Source organism: Cynara cardunculus, assembly GCF_001531365.2.
Source record: "Cynara cardunculus var. scolymus isolate 2C chromosome LG 9, CcrdV1, whole genome shotgun sequence".
In the NCBI taxonomy this organism is placed as follows: Eukaryota; Viridiplantae; Streptophyta; class Magnoliopsida; order Asterales; family Asteraceae; genus Cynara; species Cynara cardunculus.
Window position 1 is genome coordinate 11,574,928 of NC_037536.1, and position 20,672 is coordinate 11,595,599.

A 20,672-nucleotide genomic window follows, 5' to 3' on the forward strand; every position below is an offset into this window, starting at 1 on the left:
AGTTTTGATGCAGCGGGGACACCCAATCGCTTTCATCAGCAAGGCGTTATCTCCCAGACATGTCAACCTATCTACATACGAGAAGAAGTTGCTAGCTGTTATTCATGTTGTGCAGAAATGGCGTTCGTATCTGTTAGATAGGCATTTTGTGATCAAAACTGATCAACAAAGCCTTAAACATTTGCTAGAAAACAAGCTGAATACTTCATTCCAACAACGGTGGCTGTCCAAATTGTTGGGATWCGACTATGAGATCTGCTATAAGCAAGGGTCTGAGAACAAAGTAGCAGATTCATTATCCAAGGCAACTCATGGAGAATTGTTGCAAATGGTGGTATCCYACATTCATTCAGATCTTTATAGGTCTATTCAAGAGGCTTGGGAACAGGATATGAACCTCAAAAGCTATAATTTTAGCCATTCAACAAGATGGTAGCAAACATCCTAAGTATAGCTGGACAAATCAAGAATTGAGAAGGAAGGGTAAATTGGTAATCGGTAACCTTAAAGACCTCAAGCACAAGATTATGTCTTGGATGCACGATTCATCGSAGGGAGGTCATTCGGGAGTTACAGCAACTCTCAAGCGCCTAAAGATTCTGTTTTTTTGGCCGAAGATGACACARGAGGTGGCTGCCTACATCAAGAATTGTGTAGTATGTCAAAAATGCAAGGCAGATACGGCTGCACAGCCTGGTTTGTTRCAACCTTTACCAATTCCRGAAGGTATYTGGGAAGACATTGCCATGGATTTTATTGAAGGCCTCCCTAATTCACATGGTAAGAATGTAATCATGGTGGTCATTGATCGCTTGAGCAAAYATGCCCATTTCTTCGCCCTCARTCACCCCTTCTCGGCRATAGACATAGCACRRGTATTTTTGGATAATGTCWATAAGCTGCACGGGTTGCCAAGATCCATCGTATCTGACAGAGATAAAATTTTCATCAGTAATTTMTGGYGAGAACTTATGGGGTTACAAGGCATAACCCAAAATATGTCCAGCAGCTACCATCCTCAATCTGATGGCYAGTCTGAGGTATTGAAYAGGYGTTTSGAAGGTTATTTGAGGTGTATGYGTCACGAGGCACCTAAAGAATGRGCAAAATGGTTACCGCTGGCTGAATATTGGTATAACACCAATTATCAATCAGCWATAAKATGCACTCCTTTTGAGGTTGTCTACGGCCAAGCTCCTCCATTGCACTTGCCRTACTTACCAGGGGAAAGTAAAGTCGATTCGGTGGATAGAAGTTTAACGGCCAGGGAAGAAGCCATTACTATACTGAAGCATAATCTGCATAAAGCTCAKAATCGAATGAAACAGGCTGCAGATAAACACAGATCAGAGAGGAAGTTCGAAATSGGCGATTGGGTTTACCTCAAATTACAACCGTATCGGCAAACATCRGTGGTGGATAGGACTAATATGAAGATAGTAGCCAAGTATTTCGGCCCTTACAAGGTGTGTGCAAAGATAGGCAGTGTGGCTTACACTCTCCAATTACCGGCTGAATCTAGTATCCATCCCACTTTTCATGTCTCCCTACTCAAAAAACATCATGGTCCTCCACCTAGAGGGGCTGCTCCTTTGACTATATCTGGCAGTGTAGCYGAAAGAATTCCTGAACAAGTCCTTGAAAAAAGAACTGTAAAGAGGCACAACAAACCAGTCATTGAATGGCTGGTGAAATGGATGGGAATACCTGCAGAAGATGCCACATGGGAAGAAGCTGTCACCATAGACAGGGAGTATCCAAAATTTGATCCTTGGGGACAAGGATCCTCTTAAGGGGAAGGAATTGTTATGATTCGAAATTCAGGGGGTAATTATGTCTTAAATAAATAGATTTGGTGGGCTGACAGATGTCAGCATCTTACCTAGATACGGACAGCTGTAAGCATCTTTTGTAGTGGGTTGTTATTTTTGTTATTATCTTTCCCTTATATTCAGTATTGTACGAGTTGGAAGATATGAAATAGATTTACCTTCTTCCTCATCTTTTATGTTCTCTGTAATCTCAATATCTCTCCTTGCTCTAAATTCTCGTGGATCATTCATTTCCTGACCCACCTGATTTGGAGTTGCAATCAACCGTTGGAGGACCAACCTTGATTGAGTTTTTAGGTGTATCAAAAAACACAAAAACGTATAACAAATAAAGGAACGGTGATGGAAAACCAAGATTTATAGAAAATGGGTAAAGATCAAAAGACACAGTGATGAAGAACCAAGATTTACAAATATGGATTAAAGATCAAAGAAACAGCGATGAAAACCCAAGACTTGCAAAATTGGGTTAAAGATCAAAGAAAGAATGGGGTGGTTATTCATGTACAATCACAAAAAATATCATTATAAAAATGGCTAAAATGACCAAAATACCCCTCACATAAGCAACCGATCCAACAAAGTTAAGTTAGGATAAAGGACCCAATCCATTATTTCATATAACTAACATAATAATAGATAGAGTAAATTGTGGATTTGGTTCTTATGGGTTTACAAGGTAATTAACTTTTGCCAATTTTCTTTTAAATCCAATAATGTCACTTCCATATCCAATAAGCCACTAAACTTAGGGGCCGTTTACTCAAATGCTTACCCGGTAAGCGTTTACCGGTAGGAGTCAAACACTATAATCTATTTTACCAAATAATATTGTAGAATATTAAAACGGTATCGTATGCAACAATTTACCCGGTAAACGCTTACCCGGGTAAGAGTCATTACCATCGCTTATCGGGTAAGACTCTCTATCCTTATCATTGCTCTTACCGGGTAAGATTTTCGACCCTTGCCATGTATTTCAGGCGAGGAAAATTACACGATAAGCACTTACCGGATAAGTGTTAAGTAAACGGCCCCTTAATAAAAGCCTGATTTAAGGTTAGTGAGAAAAACAATCCACTTTTTTGATTTTCAGAAAGTAATTAAAAAGCTGAAACTGTTTGATATTTCTCTTTGATAAACTTGAGAATTTGGTAGTGGAGTCTAGTTTGGTCACATTTTATTACCAGATGTTTTCAACAACTATCCATCAAATTTGAAATTTCAGCCATATCATAGAGGAGAGGGGAGTAGAACCACAAATTCTAACTTATAACCAAAATAGTTGAAATCAAATTAGTAAGAAATAGAAGTATCTATATAGAAGGAAACCGAACCTCTAATCCTCTTTGTTGTCCGATTCATCCGCGGACCCCTCTGCCACCACATCATCTTCGTCATCGCTGTATTCGCTCTCATCATCATCGTATTCATCTTCCTCCACTTCTTCGTCTTCAACCCCATCCTCGACACCCGCACCCTCCTCCATCTGAACCCCACCCCTCGTCCCAGCTCTCGTCCTTTTCAAAACCTTTAACTTCAAACTCATCTTTGTATCGCACCTGAGCCACGAGTCACTCAAGCAGTACAAAGTTAGATTATAAGTCCCCTCTTCAGGAGCCAAAAACCGGCCTATAACCAACCTTGATCCATTTCTCACTTTCTCGACGGCTTCTTTAACGGCAGAAGTCAGTTCCTTTGGGCTGGCCCCCGCCCATTCCTTTGATTCACGAATCACCTTTGGGGCGGCAATCAGGGCGGCGGATTCATCCATGAAGCTGACTTTTTGTGATATCCATACGTTGTTGGAGTTGGGGTCCGCAAGTAGTAACCAAAAGTTTTCCTCTTTGTGGAAAGGGTATTGAGGGCAATGTGGGAGGGCTCGAACCCTATGATTCTTACGGTTAAGTGTGACCCAACCACGCATTGTGACTATGTCGCCTTCTTGTATTGCTTCTTCACCTTCGGTCTCGCATTTGATGTCGAAGGTGATAGAAGGCATCATCTCGAGAACCATTTCTACGTCTTGGGACTCGGATGGAGAGAATCCGGCAACTTTTGTCAGTAAGTCCGCACGCTCTTGTTGGTTCAAGTCCCGAAAATCTTCAAAAGTACGAACTTTCTGCAAGCAGAGAAAGGACACTAAGCAACATGGAACCAAAAGATTGATATAATAAATTGCTTTACTTTCTTAACACAATCATCACATGGAATGGATTCTAAAAACAAAGTGATGACCCAGTTTGCCTTGGACCCAGACGGCTTTGACTTACCTGGTCATTTTTCAAGTTGAATTTTGATATGGAATCTGAACATTTTGTACAATAGTCTGATAACATACATAATAACTACTAGTATGCCGGTGATGAAATGTAATTGACTAGTGCATATCTTATTTGCAATAGAGGGACTATAAAGTAGGTGTTAACTTTTATCTTAACGACCCTAACAAATTTACGTCGGCTTGTAGCATGCATTCATCCCCAGAAGGATATAACAAGATTTTAACCAAAATGCAAAAATAACCGAAGGTAACACGGGAAGGGAGGGGTGAGGGGGTGGCTTACCTTCCTGGCAAGCTTCTTAAGAACAGCCTCACTGAAATGTGGCAGTTGCAGAAAAGGGGCAATTCCTTCAGTGGAACCTCCAGCTGCTTTTCGTGCACTGAGTGGAACTGCCTAAATGTAACATTGTGAAAATTAGCAGCGCTTAAAGATAGAAAAAATTTTAAAAAAAAATCTTACTTTTCACTACCAAATCATTTGTAATTATGACCAGCTTAGCATCTGTAATGAGTTACTAAAGCAAATATAATACCAAAATGAATGTTAAGATAGAACTCTTTGTAGTTCCTAAAGTTTCTTATAGCAGTATGTAAATGGAGTTCTCACGGAAAGTCCATAATTATGGGTTCAGTGATGTATTACTATAATTCACAAACAACTAAAATGGTAATAGATCAGTGAATACATCCAATGTGTTACCAAGAAAAAGCAATCTCAAATAATCAAACAGGATTTACACATAACGCCCATAAAACCTCAAAGCAACTATTTTTAAACTTCTTGCAGTGCAAAAGGGATCTGAGATGTGTTGTTCAAGTTGTTATATTGTTATAGTTTCAACCATATACTCGTGAGATCTTTCCTTTAGCAGTGAGACGATACGAACGGTATCAAATTCCAACATGGCTAGGGCACAGCAAATACTAAATAAATAAGATGTATATATAAAAACACATGCACTGAAGTACCTAACTTGATATACAAAATATCGTCATTAATCAGAATCACTCCATATCCAAAATTTGTAGAACTTATCACATACAGATAGAAAAACCATCAGGCACTTTATTCCAGAGGTAAATGAAGAAACTTTAGAAATCATCCAAATATAAACACAGGATCAACCTAGCTAAATCCTAACAAAACAAACCATGCATGTCCATGGGAACTATAATTGGTAACAGCAAAAATAGAAGAAAAAAACAAGACATGCATAGTTTATGGGAAAGCCAACGAAAAACACACCAAAATAGAATTTTAGAATTACTTCAGAGACTATGGACAAGAAATATGAAGTTCGTAGGAATCGCCTGAACCCAGCCACAGTACTCTCAACATCAGCCTCACAAAATGACTAGAAAAATTACCTACAACCCTACTTAGTAGTCTATATTTACAGATATGTAGGAATGAAAGACCAAAAGTCAAGGTACGTAACAATGATGTTTGCTTAAACTGTTTAATCTTCCATCTGTGCTACTGAAATCATCATAGGCACAAGCTCTCTCCTATCACCAGTGAACTTCAACATCACCCCTATCATATCATTGCCATTTTATTCTAATTGCACCAATCATACACATGGAAAGAACTTCACATTCTACAATGTATGATGTTTATTCAACCTGCAACTTTCAATTTAACTGTACCAATACTAGCATTAGGAAATTTATCAAGCTTGTGTCTATGTCATGACGTCATGTTGAAACTCATGAAGTTAATAGTAGATCCCGACCTTTCTCAGTTAAGTGCAATAAATATCAGCCTATCGTCACTTGCCCATGCTACATAAGCATAGCATTAAAGATCATTTGGTCCGTGGCCCTAGGCCTCTTAACAAGCGGGCCATGGTTGCGGGATTCTTAGAGTGGACAAGTTGTGTCTATGAATTAGGTTATTGCTTCTCTTCTCTTGTTCACTTGTGCCTTCTCTGTCTTTTATATGAATGTGAACTTAATTATGGGAATTTGATATTCATAACTTAGGGGCCATTTACCAAACACTTACCCGGGTAAGTGCTTACCAAGTCATATTACCTCACCGGATGAATATGGTAAGGACCAAAAATCTTACCCGGTAAGAGCGAGACAAGGACCATGAATCTTACTCGGTAAGTGAGGGCAATGACTCTTACCACAGTAAGCGTTTATCGGGTAAATTGTTGCATAGGATGTTGTTTTGGTGGACTAAAATCTTATCGGTACGTAAATAATAGTGTTAAATTTTACCGGTAAGCACTTACCAGGTAAGTGTTTGGTAAACGGCCCCTTAGTGTTGTTCAATACGTGAGGTGATTTTAGTTGACTGACATTTCTGTTTGAATTTTCATTTCATATTGTGGAATATGTGTTTCAGATTGCCCCTCTAACTTGGTCGTTGCCCACCTAAGACCTATGCTTTAGGTACTCTCACCTAGGATTCAATAGCTATGTACAAAGTGTTTTGTAATTATACCTTTCACATAATCTTTTGCGGATTGAACTAATATACGCAGCTATTTTGTTTACATAAAATCTCATTCTGTAAGAACCCATCAGGCTTGATATTATGGGCAAGGCAGTAACAGAATGCTGCAATGCACTACTGGTGTTACAATATCCCAATGAAACAGAAAAGTTGATAAATATAATTTTGTTTTTCTTATCCTGAACTAAAATAACTAAAATAGAAGCAAACACCACCTGTATTATACTCTGTGAGAGCTCAACCACCCCGATTGCAGGTCTCAGCCACCCATGCCCATGCGGGGGACGCTGAAGCACTGCCATCTACAACAAGAAAGAAAAAAACTATCACAACTGCCAGGAGAGTTAATGGAGAGAAATTATGCATATATACGTACACAAGATTTAAGTAAACATGTCAATGCACAAGGGATACATCAGACTGAGCTCCCTTGCACCAATCCAAACCAGAAAAAAAACACCCATACAAGACTGCCAACAAAAATGTGGATCTTTGAGTTCAAATTATCTGAATATCATTTCATTCACAAGTTCTAAGAACTATAATACAAGAAAAAATGCCTTGAGCATAGAGGTTCATAAAATCAAGCTTCCCTATCAGCCAAAAATCGGCAACCTAATATCTATCCACGTCCATAATATAGAACGGCTGGACAAAGCTTCGAGTTACCATTAAGGCATTAATGCTATCTATGCAACAGAAGAGAACTATGTAACTAGTCCACTCAACGGCAGAACAACGTCAACAGGTATGCTAGATACTGCATCAAATCTTTTTTCCTTGCAGCTTTACTATCATATTATCTTGGTAACACTTCATAGGAATACTAGATAAGCAAAGGCTCGGATGTCACTCTGTGCTAAGAATGTGAAATACTTATTTTCGCATAACAGTGGCTGTTTTGTATCCATAACCCTCACTAGCATGATCCTAAAACTAGTCAAGTTGCATCAACCACTAAAGTACTCAACAGATATGTCCTAAAAAATATAGTCCACCTTCTTGGTCCGACATAATACCTCAACAAATTGCAAATGCTAAGACATAAGTGAAAATCATAAACAGGCCATTTTGTTTCATGAATCAGTGATACAGTTGCAGAAATTGGAAAAGGCTGGAATGTTAAAAAGTAAGTATATAAACTATGATAAGTCGACATAAATTGCAAAGTCACACCAGGGAAAGGATTTGCCCTCACAGATATTTGCATGGTCCTATATATGTTTCTATATGGATATGCAATTGAGAGATCTCTTACTAACAATAATGTTCCCATAGCGAGAACAGAGACTTCTTAACCCTGCACAACAGTTAAAACTTGTTACATCCCCGGTGTCCTCACTCCACTATCAAGAAGACAATTGCTTGCCAGTTGCTACACAGGTTGGTTATCCACCATGCACAAGAGGTTCAACTTTCTACATCTTGTGTGTTCTCACTCAGCTACCAAAAACACAATTGCTTGTGAGTGATTGCTCAATCCCACATGCAATACATATATGTGTGTGTGTGTGTGTGCACACATAAATACACACATACAGTATAAGAGAAGGGGCAAAAAAAATGCTTTATTCAGTAGTTAATCGCAAAATATATAGACACTTAGGTGACAATTAGATATTACCTGTAAAGAAAGAACCAAAGAGATACCAAACTATAATTTTTATTAACTTTTTATACATGTTTTAAGATAACAAGAAATTGCTCGTTACTAAGATTCTACATAGCCATAGAAGGAATGGAGGAGATAAAAGTATATTAACCAGAAGAAATGAGGTTAAACAGGAGAAGAAGTTCTAAAAGATGAGCTACATTGGCTACCAGACGGTAGTATTATCACATCATATAAGAGAATGAAACAGAAGAAAGACTTCAAATAACCTTTTCCCTTGATAAGTAAAGACAAAGTACACAAACCTTCATTAACTCTTCAAGAAGGCGAGGAGCAACCTCAAGTATACGTCTGAAATCACGCTGCAAGGATGGAGATAGGCACGCTGACTCACGAGTTAGTTGGGCTTGAACTAACAATTCAGTCTGCAGTTAAAATCGTGTAAGCAGCGTCAAAGGCAAGTATCAAAAAGATTAACACCAACAGAGAACTAACCATAGACATAAATAAATATAACCTTCACTAGGGCCGGATGCTGCTTCCAAAACTTAGTTTGTTCTTGCTTAATGTTCTTAAGGTCCAGATTCAGCTCACTTCTAACCAAAACAAACAGTCTCTGAAGGGGTTCTCCATCACTCCGACGAACGGGAATTTCCATGTATTCAGCTGCTTTTATGAAAACATCCATGACCTTACTGTGATTTTGAAACGTCAAATATGTTGTTTTAGTTGATGCTCAGGTATCCAATAACATGCATGAAATTATATGTACATACAAATTCTCATTCAGTGTTGGCAGGGTAGAAGATGATATACCACATAGAAGGAATAAAACGGAAATATAAAAACAGTGATATAAATGTAGTTTAGCTTGAGAATCAAAGCAGGACAACATTCACAGATAAACCATCCAACTAAGTCGAGTATAGTTTAGTTAGATAGTCCAAAAGTCGGAGGTAATTCGTACCTTGGAGCCAAAGAGGGCTTCATAAGATAGAAATATGCAGATAATGTATGCTTCAACACATAGTTTCCAGTATATTTAGCTGATCTTGATAAGTACATAACAGCCATCACCAGGGGCAAAATAATGCAAATTCCAACAATCCCGAGTAAATTTACTGCACCCGACGTCCCATCAATGTTCAATAGAAACTGAGGGAGGGCAATACCCATTTGAAGCCCCTGAAATAATCATATTCAAATCAATGCGTGTTGTATATCCTAGTGCAAAGAGTTAATTGAATTAAAACCAAGTTGATAAGGAGATAAATCACCAAGCTAATGGTGGAATATATAATACCTGCCTGCCATCAGGATGGCCATATTTTTCAAAGTTCTCACGTGATGTTGGATCTGTTAGAGCCTGATACGCCTTTGATATATATTCCACAAAATAATTGTGGGCCTCTGGGAAGCAAATACAAAGTTATCGCCAATAGACATCATGTACAATAGCATCAAGCACATGTGTGCAAAAGGGATAGAATCCAAATAGAGGGTCAAAACAGAAGTCCACCTGGATCTGGATTTTTATCAGGATGGTACTGGATGGAAAGTCTCCTATATGCCTTCTTGATTTCTGAATCTGTAGCTCCATGTTCTAATCCGAGAATACTGAATGGCTCAAACACTTCTACCTGCCAAATAAGAAAAGAAGAGGGATAAACATAATGAGTAGCACAAAGTACGGCTCTTGTTCCAAATGGAAATCCTTTTCATTCAGCACCTCAAAGATATCCATACTATAGTGGAATTTTTGGAACCTATGCTATGCAAACATATTGACACACAAAACAAAAAGAAATGCCTGTGAGGAGATTTCTATTAACAAATTGTACAAACTACAACAATGTTCATCCATATGTACTTTCAAAATGTTTATAGACGGGCATATATACGATGACATAACAGTACCATCAGTATAAAACTGAGCTGTTGCTGCTTCACCACCGAGACCCAAACCTCAATATCACCATGCATAGTTTTCAGATTACCTCATGGCTGCTACTTTTTATGTGATATGCCAACAGCACCATGATCACCCAAAGCATAAGAAGAGTCAAGTTACTATACGTTGAAAAGTTTGATATCTGTTGCATAAAAACCAAAAAAGAATTCAGAAATGGATATATGATACAGACGTAAAAATTAATGGATCACTACAACTTGGATGCATGTCTATAGAATTATAGGTCGGATAGGAAACTGACACGCCTAAATATGGACTTGCGGTACTTCCCAGACTGCATGCATACTGAACACTGGCACTTGGTGATTGTGGCCTTCTTAGTAGCTAAATGATATAACTGGAAGATTGTGTAAGGTACTAAAGGCAGAGCCAATATTGAGAAAATAAAGATTGGGAAAAGTGTATTGCTATCTTCTGATGCAGCCATGTTGAATATATTCTTCTCAGAGATAGTAGGCTCTGCTAGGTTATGACCCTGCAGTGGAGATCATAGTTAGGATCAGCAAAAGTAAATCATGTAACATAAGGTAAGAAAATAGAGAAGCTTTATATCATATGCATGACGCTGCAACAACTCATTCAACGATTAAAATAAATATTTGGCGATAATTATGAAAACATAATCAACATAAGAACATAAGGATGCTTATGATATAAGCAAACACATCCAACGTCAAGTCCGGTAATTAATAGGTGATAGATGATAATGGATTGTTATACTTATTAAGGCAGGAAACATGATACAGGATGTTGCTTTGCAGAAAGGGATCACATGGCAACAACTGCATGCTCTTGTTTCAACCACAACCCAGTCAGTAAATAAAGTTCAAATGTAACATAACATGAGACTGTCAAGATAGGGCGCATCTCTATTGTTTCATATGTGAGGTGTAACCATTTATCAAAAAAAAATCAAGATGGCGTAGTACAAGGTCAATCCTACAATGACTTCCATGTATATTTGCACAGTTGTTGGGAATAGTGAGAAAGAAACTGCAAATTGTATAAGTAGCTAATGGAACACATTCTTTGAGTTCGACTACACATTAGTTGGTAAAGCATAAACCTGGCTAGCTAAGATCCCCCCCTATACCATGGCATGCCAACATATCTAACTGACAATAACATGTAACTTGTAAGTACATATTTCTTAATGAAAACAAAGAGCATAGCATAGAATTTCCAAATATGACCTAGTTCACAGCCTGTTTTAAGTAAATAGACAAACCCACCAGAAGAGAGCCAAGTATTCTAAGACTTTTGCATTGGACAGCAGTGTCCCTTGAAACTCACTATCCAACACACTATCTGTTGGGAATCCAGATGCTAAAGCCCATGAGCCCATAATTTCTCAGTTGGGTAAAAAGCCCATAATATGGAAAGTGTACACGAGGAGAGAGAAGAAGGAGAAGGGTCGTTAGGGAGAAAGTTAAAAGTAGTGGAGGGGACAAAGGGGAATCATTCTGTTATTTGTTGTCTATTTTGTTAGGAGAGAACTCTCTGGAGAGGAGTCCCAGACTCTGGATAATTTTCCTTGTTCATTGTAGAGCTTCAGCTCATTTTTCCTCTTTTAATCATTCAGCTTGTCTTCTCAATTTTTCTGTTTCTATTACTATCACAATACATAAAGACACCACGAATAACCATCAATTGTACAAAATCCATTATTGTATTAGGGGGGGAAGGACATGTGCAATGTGATATTGCACCTTCTATTCCCTAATCGCACAAAGATGGCATGCTAAGTTCAATGTGGTACTCCTGATATCACGTAAAAGACAGATAAATTTCTAAAGCTGCTATTATACTAATCTATGGATTCTAAGATCATACAAAGATTTGAGAAGTTATCTAAGGCATACAAAAAATTTCATTATTGATAATCCTTGATGCAGATTGTGTAATGTTGTCTTGCTATCAGGATATGAAACCAAAGCATGGAAATTGCATATGGATATGGTATTACAAAGTAGATGAGGCAATGCAAACAGAATTCTCCTCATATACTAAGGCAGATCTGAGTGTAGGCCACAGTACGGATATGGTGACGTGGACCGTAACGCAAAATTGAAAACAGAGCAATTTGACAGCATCCACCCACATCAGACTGATATTTCACCTATGGTACTGTGATGATGCATGCTGTCCTATTCATCTTAGTCATTTAAGAATTTTTCTTGGATACAGGGGCCATTTAAGAATTTCATTGTACAGATTCAGTTTATATGGTGTAAGAAGAAATAAAGATGCAATTATGGATAGTACTTTACTTCATATGAGGAGATATAAAGACCGATACAAATGATGCATGGAAAAAAGAAGAAAATAGCATAATGGAACCTTAAACCAATGAGAACATTGAGTTTGTTATGCTTTACTAAGCATCCAAAATTGCTTAATGAAACTAGCAACAGTAAGCTTGCAATTCCTTTTAATTAACTTGTAATTGTTGAGTATTTTTGCATCAAATATAAGTGACATACAGTCATACACTTCATGTTTAATAAAAGCTTCTTAATCCACTTGATTACCAAAAAACGAACCAAGCATACACAGTATACACAGGCTTTCCTCTACTCCAAAGAGTAGAGGTTGTTTCCGTGAAGACCCCGAACTGGCGTGAAAGCATTCGAAATTCTTGAGGAGGCAGAAACTCTGTCAAAAAGGGAACTTCAAAAATTTGAAGTTTTTGAAAAGTAATTGAGAAGCTTGATATGGTGGAAAGGAATTATTGAACCAGAGTGTGTGAACAGGCATCAAGGAGACGGAGGACAGTACAAGCAATAACAACAGTGCAGAAAGAAAAATTAACTAAACAGCTTAACAAGAAGTACAGCCTCTATATATCCTATGTCACTGAATGCCCTATATATCGGCTCTATAATCTTCCCCAACCAATCCTCCACCCCTCCAACCCCCCCTTCTCCAACCACAGTAGCTACTAGTCTACAGATAATCTGCTACCATAGTCCTGCTTCACCAAGAACTCCTACCGAAAGTGATGTGGTCCGGAAGGTCTAAGTGATGCAGTAGGAAATGTGCATGGGTTGACAAAGTGTTGAAACACTAACTGGATAATGAGCTTACAAGCGTAAAACTCAGAAAATAAGAGAAAACGCTTATAGAATTAGAGATGCTCTAAATAGAATTTTATTAATCGATTATAAACTGAAATATAACATAGCACCTTAAGGGTTTATCTAGAGAATAAAGGAATCCTAATGCAATAAAAAACGTAAATAATAATCCTAAACCAACTAGGAAAAGATTTAAACGGTTAAAAGATAAGGAAACAAAAGAATAAAGATAATTAGGAATTGAATAATCAAAATAAGGAAACAGTGAAAAGAATTCGCCAGGTTGTTGAGTGTGGGCGGCTGGCCGTGTGACTTTAGACACATGAAGACTGTTCTTTGAATTGCAGAGGGTTACGCGACTGGGCCTGTTTTCCAGTTTTTGATACAGATTGTGACGACAAATTGGGTTTCTTTCGACCTCATTTCCGTTTTTCCCATTGATCAATGACAGAATCCATTATATCTTGGATCTGTCCTACATCAGTAAGGTCATCATGTCCTGTCTTAGCTGCTCATCCCATGTCATCACCGATCTGCCCCTCCTCACCCCGCTGACCTTTACGCTCTCCACCCTCCTCACCAGAGTCGTTTCTTGTTGCTTGTGAACATGCCCAAACCATCACAATCCTTTATCTCTCAATTTACCCAATCATAGGTGCAACTCCTGGTTCTGCCCGATAGACCTCATTCGGTATCCTGTCCAACATGGTCTGGCCACAAGTCCATGTGAGCATCCTCATTTCTGCAACTTCTAACATTATCTCATGCCTTTTCTGTCACCCGCCACTAAGGCCCATACAACATAGTTGGTCCAATAACCACCCCGTGAATTTTCCCTTCAGTTTTAACTGGACCTTCTTGTCACATAACAAGCTAACAGCTGTCCACTTTAACCACCCTGCCTGTATACAGTGTGTAATGTCATCCTCAACCTCTGCACCCTTCTTAATCCACCTGATTACTATGCATTGCTTATTTGAAGTTACATTATTAGTTGTTTGAATTCCTGTACCAAGCATGGCCTAGTTTTAAGTGCTACAACATCGATTACGAAAACCATAATTTATGGTAACACGCTAATCAATCTATCTTTCTATTATCTTACTAAGTTTCTAAACTTGAACCATTTTCCATTACAAGCAAATAAAAGAAGAATAAGGTTGGTAAAGACTAGCGGAATAATCCTAAAATTCTGTTTAGGGTCATTAAGCATGTCCTTTATTGAGGTTTTTCTTTCTTGTTATAAAATCAAAGGAAGAATCTTTTTCCCCTCACTCAGACCTATATTCATAACCACCAAAAACTCCTTGTGAACGAATATTGCTTGCAGACACGTATCAAAGAATAGCATTCATCATCAAACATATTACCTCAATTACCTGTCTCCCTCAACCAAACTTTTGCAGCCTTCTCTGTATGTCTGAGAGGATCAACAACTTTTTTTGGGATAGCATTATTCAATAAGATTCGAGATACTTAAACTTCAGAGGTCAACTTATTAGCAAATCATCAGCAATAACCACCCTCTATGCATGCTGACAGTTCTGATCTAGTAATCATTTTTTTTTTCTTGACAACTCAAATACACATCGATATTGAAGTTAACACTTAACATTAGTCAGTTGCCAATCAAAACTAATACGTGAATACTGAATTTGACAAACATGTCAAGAAAAATACCAAATTACTTCTGCAAAAACAATGGAGCACAATTCAACTGTAACCAAAACTAAGAGCTCGATTATAAACATTCGTACAAACACAAATACACACAGAGCTAACCAATCATACAACGAGATGGAAGATGAATGAACTAGATAAGTTTGGTAAAATTGATCAACACAAAATCTACAAATGTAAACAGCATAAACATTAGATGAATCTGAAGTGTTGAGTGATTGATTTACCCTTGTAGATGATTGCTAGATCAGAAGTCGAACGGAGAAGGGAAGAGCCGGAACCTGACCTGGTGAGGACTTCGTTCCAACGAAAAGGAGCCCTAGTTGTTTAGATCTTACGTTAACAAACGTACTTCCTTGTTTATGACTCATTGGTACGCCATTCTTTTATATTTCTTTTTTTCCTTTTTGGAGTAATAAATCTATACCATGTTATAAATCATTTGACAAAACTCTTAAAAATTATTTTTATGTATAAAATATTGTTTATTGATGTATATACTTAAAATTTAAGATTATAAATAAAATATGTGTGAGTATATCTTATTAAAGCTCCATGTTTTAATTCGTATAACTAACTACAGATAAACATAATCAAATACATGATAAACATCATTTAAAATATAAAAAATTCAAAATATAATTAAGATAATCATTAAGTTCTAACAGAATAATTAATTATTATCTTAAAAAATTATATTATTAAACCAAAAATAAAAAAATGAAAATCATAAATTTTAAATAGTTATTTTGGTACTAATATCAATATTTTCTTTCAATTTTGTATAATATATCTTCGAAATTAGATTTTATTTAAAAATAAAAACATTAGTTTTGTCAAAACCATATAAAACTGTATTATAACATCAACTGAGACAAAAAGACGAAATATTAAAATCAAGATGTATCTCGCTGCATTGTGCGAGTACCCTTCCAGTTTTATTGAATGAAAATTTAAAATGCTAAATGTTTTTTCAAAAAGTTTTATACCAAACTAATTATTTATGCCAATAAATTTGAGGAAAACAGTTAAAAAGTTTTTAAAAATAGCTATAAATTATGTTATATAATCCATTTTTTTTTTAGTTGGTGGGTCAAATCAGCAGAAAAGTCAAATAGATCATGTATCGTGAAAAGTCATCAGTTTGAGGGAAATTTTGCAGAGACATTTGACGAAATCCGTGTTAACACATGATCGGCTGGTGAAATGGGATCAACATATCAGGTTGGCGGAATTTGAACCAGTGTCTTAATGAAAAGTGATGTTTGGACTAGTTTATATACGTTTTCATTAGTGTTATACGCCTCAAGTCAACAAGACGAGCCTTCCAATGACTCTTGGAGATTTGAGCCGGTCACAGTTGTGGAATTATATCCTAGCTTTATGTATATGAGATGATATATCCTAGCTTTATGGATTGATATAATATTATGTAATGGCTTGGACCATTAATTATTTTCTATTTTTCATTTAGAAATTTCCTTCAAAACTGTTGTCAAACATTAATTTTCATTAAACACAAGACTGGGGGTAAAATGGTAATTTTATGTCATTYAGACTGTTGATTCAGAACAGTTTCCAAACAACCTTTTTCTATCTGGCACTAAATCATACAGAGTCTCTTAATCATCCTGACCACTTAATCATGCTGTACTAAACTATTCAGCAACTGCCAAACAGCCCCAAAGTGTTACAAGTTAAGCTACCATAATCTATACTATATTATAAAAATTATTAAAAATCATTTTTTATGCATTAAGTATTGTTTATTGATGCATATTACTTAAAATTTAATATTACAAGTAAATTGTCTGTATGTACAACTTATTAAAGTTTCATATTTGAATTTGAGTAACTAACTACAGATAAACATAATCAAATTCTGGATAAGTATCTCATTTTAAATATAAGAAATCTAAAATATATTTAGGATAATAATTAAATTCAAAATACTAAATATTATCTTTATAAAAGAATTATATTATTAAACTAAAAATAAACGACTTCATTATTAAATCTAAATTAAATTATAATAAAAAAATAGAATTAAAGAAATTACACAAAAAAACAAGAACTTTTAAATATTTAATTTGATATAAAAATCGATATATTTTTTTCAAAATTTTATAATACCTTCAAATTTATATTTTATTCAAAAAAATAAAAACATTATCATTTTTTCGGTACCACATAAAATCGTATAACAACATTGACGGAGACAGAATATAAATGAAACATTACAATCAATATGTATTTCACTGCATTGCACGAGTACCCTTCTAATTTATTAAAATGCTAGTGTTTCAACTTATATTTTAAAAGTATTTATGTGATTTTATATCATTAAAATTTGATAATCAACTATATCAAAATATAGTATAAAACACAATGTTTATATTCTTTAAAGTTGTAATAATCACTTTTTAAAGTTGTTAATTGTTGAGATTTGATAATTATTTTAAAAAATAATAATAAATAAAATAAAGACAAGTAAAAACTTTATTCTGTCTTTGATAATTAATTCTAATTCAGATTTTGGAAAACAATAAATCAAAACTTTCAAATTGGGAACCATGATTCAAAATTTCTCACTTAAGGGATTCGCTGACCATATTTATGTTCCCAAAATATGAACGATAACTTGGTTTTATTTTATTTTCCTAAAACGGAAATTTTGGAATCATAATACCAAAATGAAGGTTTTGATTCGTAATTTCTTAAAATATGAACAAAAACAAAGTTGGTTATGTATTTGTGCTATTTGCCCGATTACGTATTGACTATTTGTTTCTTAAATGATCATATAAGACTAAACAAATGAACTGGCATTAGAAATTGATTTATGACAACTTGAATTCGTAATAATTATGTTTAAGTCTGAAAACTAATAAAAGCCAAATTTGTTTCCTTTTACCACATGGACGACGTAATAGAAGGTCACGTATTCAAATGTTGTATGTATTAAAAATTCGGCTTACATAAAGCCTTATGAGACAATGCTAACGGCTTACTGCTAGAATCTTGGTGAATCTCAATGTCAAGGATGTAAAAGGTTTCACCAAGATCCTGCAAATTATAAGTACTTGGTAAGAAACGTCTGGTCTTAAACATTTCATAGTTAAAACCATAGTTTTAAATAACTCGTTATGGCCTCATTATGCCGCGTTATGATGTCAAGTACTTGGTGAATCTATGTGGCTTTACTCTAAGACTTAGCTTCCATTGTAACGCGTTATGGCACGTTACAACGTGTTATCCATAACACGTTATTTTTTTAGATGTGGGGTTTTTTTAATATATAACTTGGGGGAATAAATGATAATTATATACAAGACCTAAGACTTAAATAAGCATAAAAAGGAAACTTAACAACTTAAAGCGTAAATAAGTAAATCATCCCCATACACACAGAGTCAAGATTCAAGAGATTTGATCCCGATTTTACACCCTTGATATCAATTTTTATAACCTCTATATATTTGGTTTTTTCATTTTTAGTTTTATTACTTTATATGAATTTCTGCCTTATTATTCAAAACTATATATATATATATATATATATATATATATAATATTCGCCTTAGGGAATGCCTTGAAAAACGTTATTGTCTCGCCGCAACTCGTAAGACTTTGGACTTGACCTTGCCGCCACACCACACCCACGTCATTTAGATCCTTGACTTAAAACTAGCCATAACTATGTCATCGACATAGTAAAACTTTAAAGATATTACGTAATTTGATGGAACCCAATTTAGGATGTGTACGACAATCTTTAACCCCTCAACCAACAAAAATTCTTGGAGTTACTATGCACGATATGAATAGGGGTGTGATTGCATCTTATTGTAACTGTCGTTCTGATGTTTCCACCATAGTGAAGTGGTCAAATATATTATGTGATGTATAAAACTCAAGAAACGTTCCAAGGCTTTAACAACCATTAATGCGTCGACCATATTATTCATTATCCCTATATGATTTCACAACATTTATTTCATGCATGGTTGATTTTCTGTAGTGACCATGAAGTTCAAATATTTCACGTAATGTGGAATTTTCATCAATTAAGTACAAGTAATTACATGTAATGCGGTCGTCGATAAATTTTATGAAAGATGTATAACCCCGGGTGGAGAAATGGCCACAAATGTCGGTGTGTATAGTTTCAAGCAAACGTAAACTACGAATAAACTCGTTCTCATTCCCCTTAACCATTTTATTTATTTATACACAAATAGATGAGTCAAAGTCTAAGAAGTTGGGATTATTAAGAATTTCATCTTTCACGAAACATATATTTTTGTCTCATACTACAACAAAATCGGGTTTATAGGACACTTCTAAATTCTAAGCGTCCTAACAGACCTCTTTATAGCACTTAGTTTATAGGACCAAATAAATAAAGTGTCATATCTAATGGTGTTGTATTAAGTTTATATGACGTTTTTTGATGTCATAATAAGTTTTTTTTTTTTTGAAGTAAATAATATTTATATACGGCAAATGCAACAAATAAACTCACACACTCTCCTCGCCTATGGTGATGGGAGGTTTGAACTCCTGACCTCCTGGAAGGCCAATGGCTACGATACCGCTATCAACTTTATAGGACACTATTTGAAAAAATGTCTTATAAAAACAAGTATCCTATAAAAAATTGAGTTTATAGGACACTTTCTCAAAAGTGTCATATAAAATTGCTAATGCGACACTTTGTATYAAAAATGTCCTTAAAAACTTGTTAAGACGCTCAAAAGCGTCATATAAACTTATTACCACGTCTTTAGATAGGACACTTCATATATTTGGTCCTATAAAAGTCCTAAAAACCGGTATATTGGGATACCTAGAGATTGGAGGTGTCCTATAAACCCAAATTTGTTGTAGTCTCAAGAGATGTCACTTACACATTTATGCCACATTTATTATGAATTCTTGCCATCTTTCTTCCTCTCTGTTTCATGATTACTTTCACTTTATTTTAATTCATAGTCAACGATGATTTGGAAGGTATTCATCGAGATTTGGTTAGATGATTCACTCACCAAAACCAACAACCACGAAACGATGAGAACATAGTATGCACAATAAGTTTATTTTGGTACATAAAGCATTCGTCGAGTATCATTCGATATAAATATCTCCAAGGTGGAATGTATATCCTAAAAGCAATGGAAGCTTTGATTGCTTCCACCCTTATCTCATTTTCGTTGCCGAATTTAATGGTTTATTGGCTGTTTTCCGGTCTTTTTCTTATACGAAATCCTTATAACAAATTAGTCATGTAAATCATGGAGACCATGTACAAACTCAAGCATCGTCAATTACTACCGACTCAGTGTGATTATGCCCCATATGATGGTCGTGGTGTTGGAATATGGGAGCCATACATGTGGCAAAAAATAACCGTATTCCTCCAATAATCCATACGAAAATGGAGTAGTATGGGTGTTTCGAATTTTTATTTAAATAACCAGCAACTTTTGACGTTGTTTATAAGTCCAAACAACAATCTTTGCAATGTTGCATCCATGGTATCCACACATGTAAATTGAATCACGTTCTTCTCACAAGAAAATGTAGGAGTCGTTATCTATCCGTTATGTTGCTAGGCGCAACCAATTAGTAGCAAAACCATCTATTTATCTTTCTTATATAGTACAAGGATTTCCATCATATGAAAACTCGGGATATTTGGACAAAAAGTTGATTATCGGTAACCCTAATCGGCCCCACATGGAACCC

The 20,672-nt window shown here is 35.7% G+C and overlaps 1 protein-coding gene across 3 annotated transcripts; it reads right to left on the reverse strand.

The window, feature by feature from the left end:
* Positions 1-2,990: 2,990 nt before the first annotated feature.
* LOC112518181 (dnaJ protein ERDJ2-like) lies at positions 2,991-15,247 on the reverse strand. 3 transcript variants are annotated; one of them, XM_025125790.1, is made up of 11 exons: positions 15,152-15,247; positions 10,409-10,642; positions 10,193-10,288; positions 9,715-9,835; positions 9,499-9,605; positions 9,163-9,380; positions 8,713-8,890; positions 8,501-8,620; positions 6,799-6,885; positions 4,400-4,510; positions 2,991-3,954 (listed from the first exon to the last, which is right to left on the reverse strand). In XM_025125790.1, the coding sequence occupies exons 2-11, from the start codon at positions 10,592-10,594 to the stop codon at positions 3,172-3,174; spliced, it is 2,007 nt and encodes a 668-aa protein (XP_024981558.1). In that variant the 5' UTR covers positions 10,595-10,642; positions 15,152-15,247; the 3' UTR covers positions 2,991-3,171. The 3 variants fall into 3 exon arrangements, with proteins under 3 accessions (XP_024981558.1, XP_024981559.1, XP_024981560.1); XM_025125791.1 differs by having other exon boundaries at positions 15,211-15,239; XM_025125792.1 differs by lacking the exons at positions 10,409-10,642; positions 15,152-15,247 and having other exon boundaries at positions 10,113-10,200.
* Positions 15,248-20,672: the final 5,425 nt, after the last annotated feature.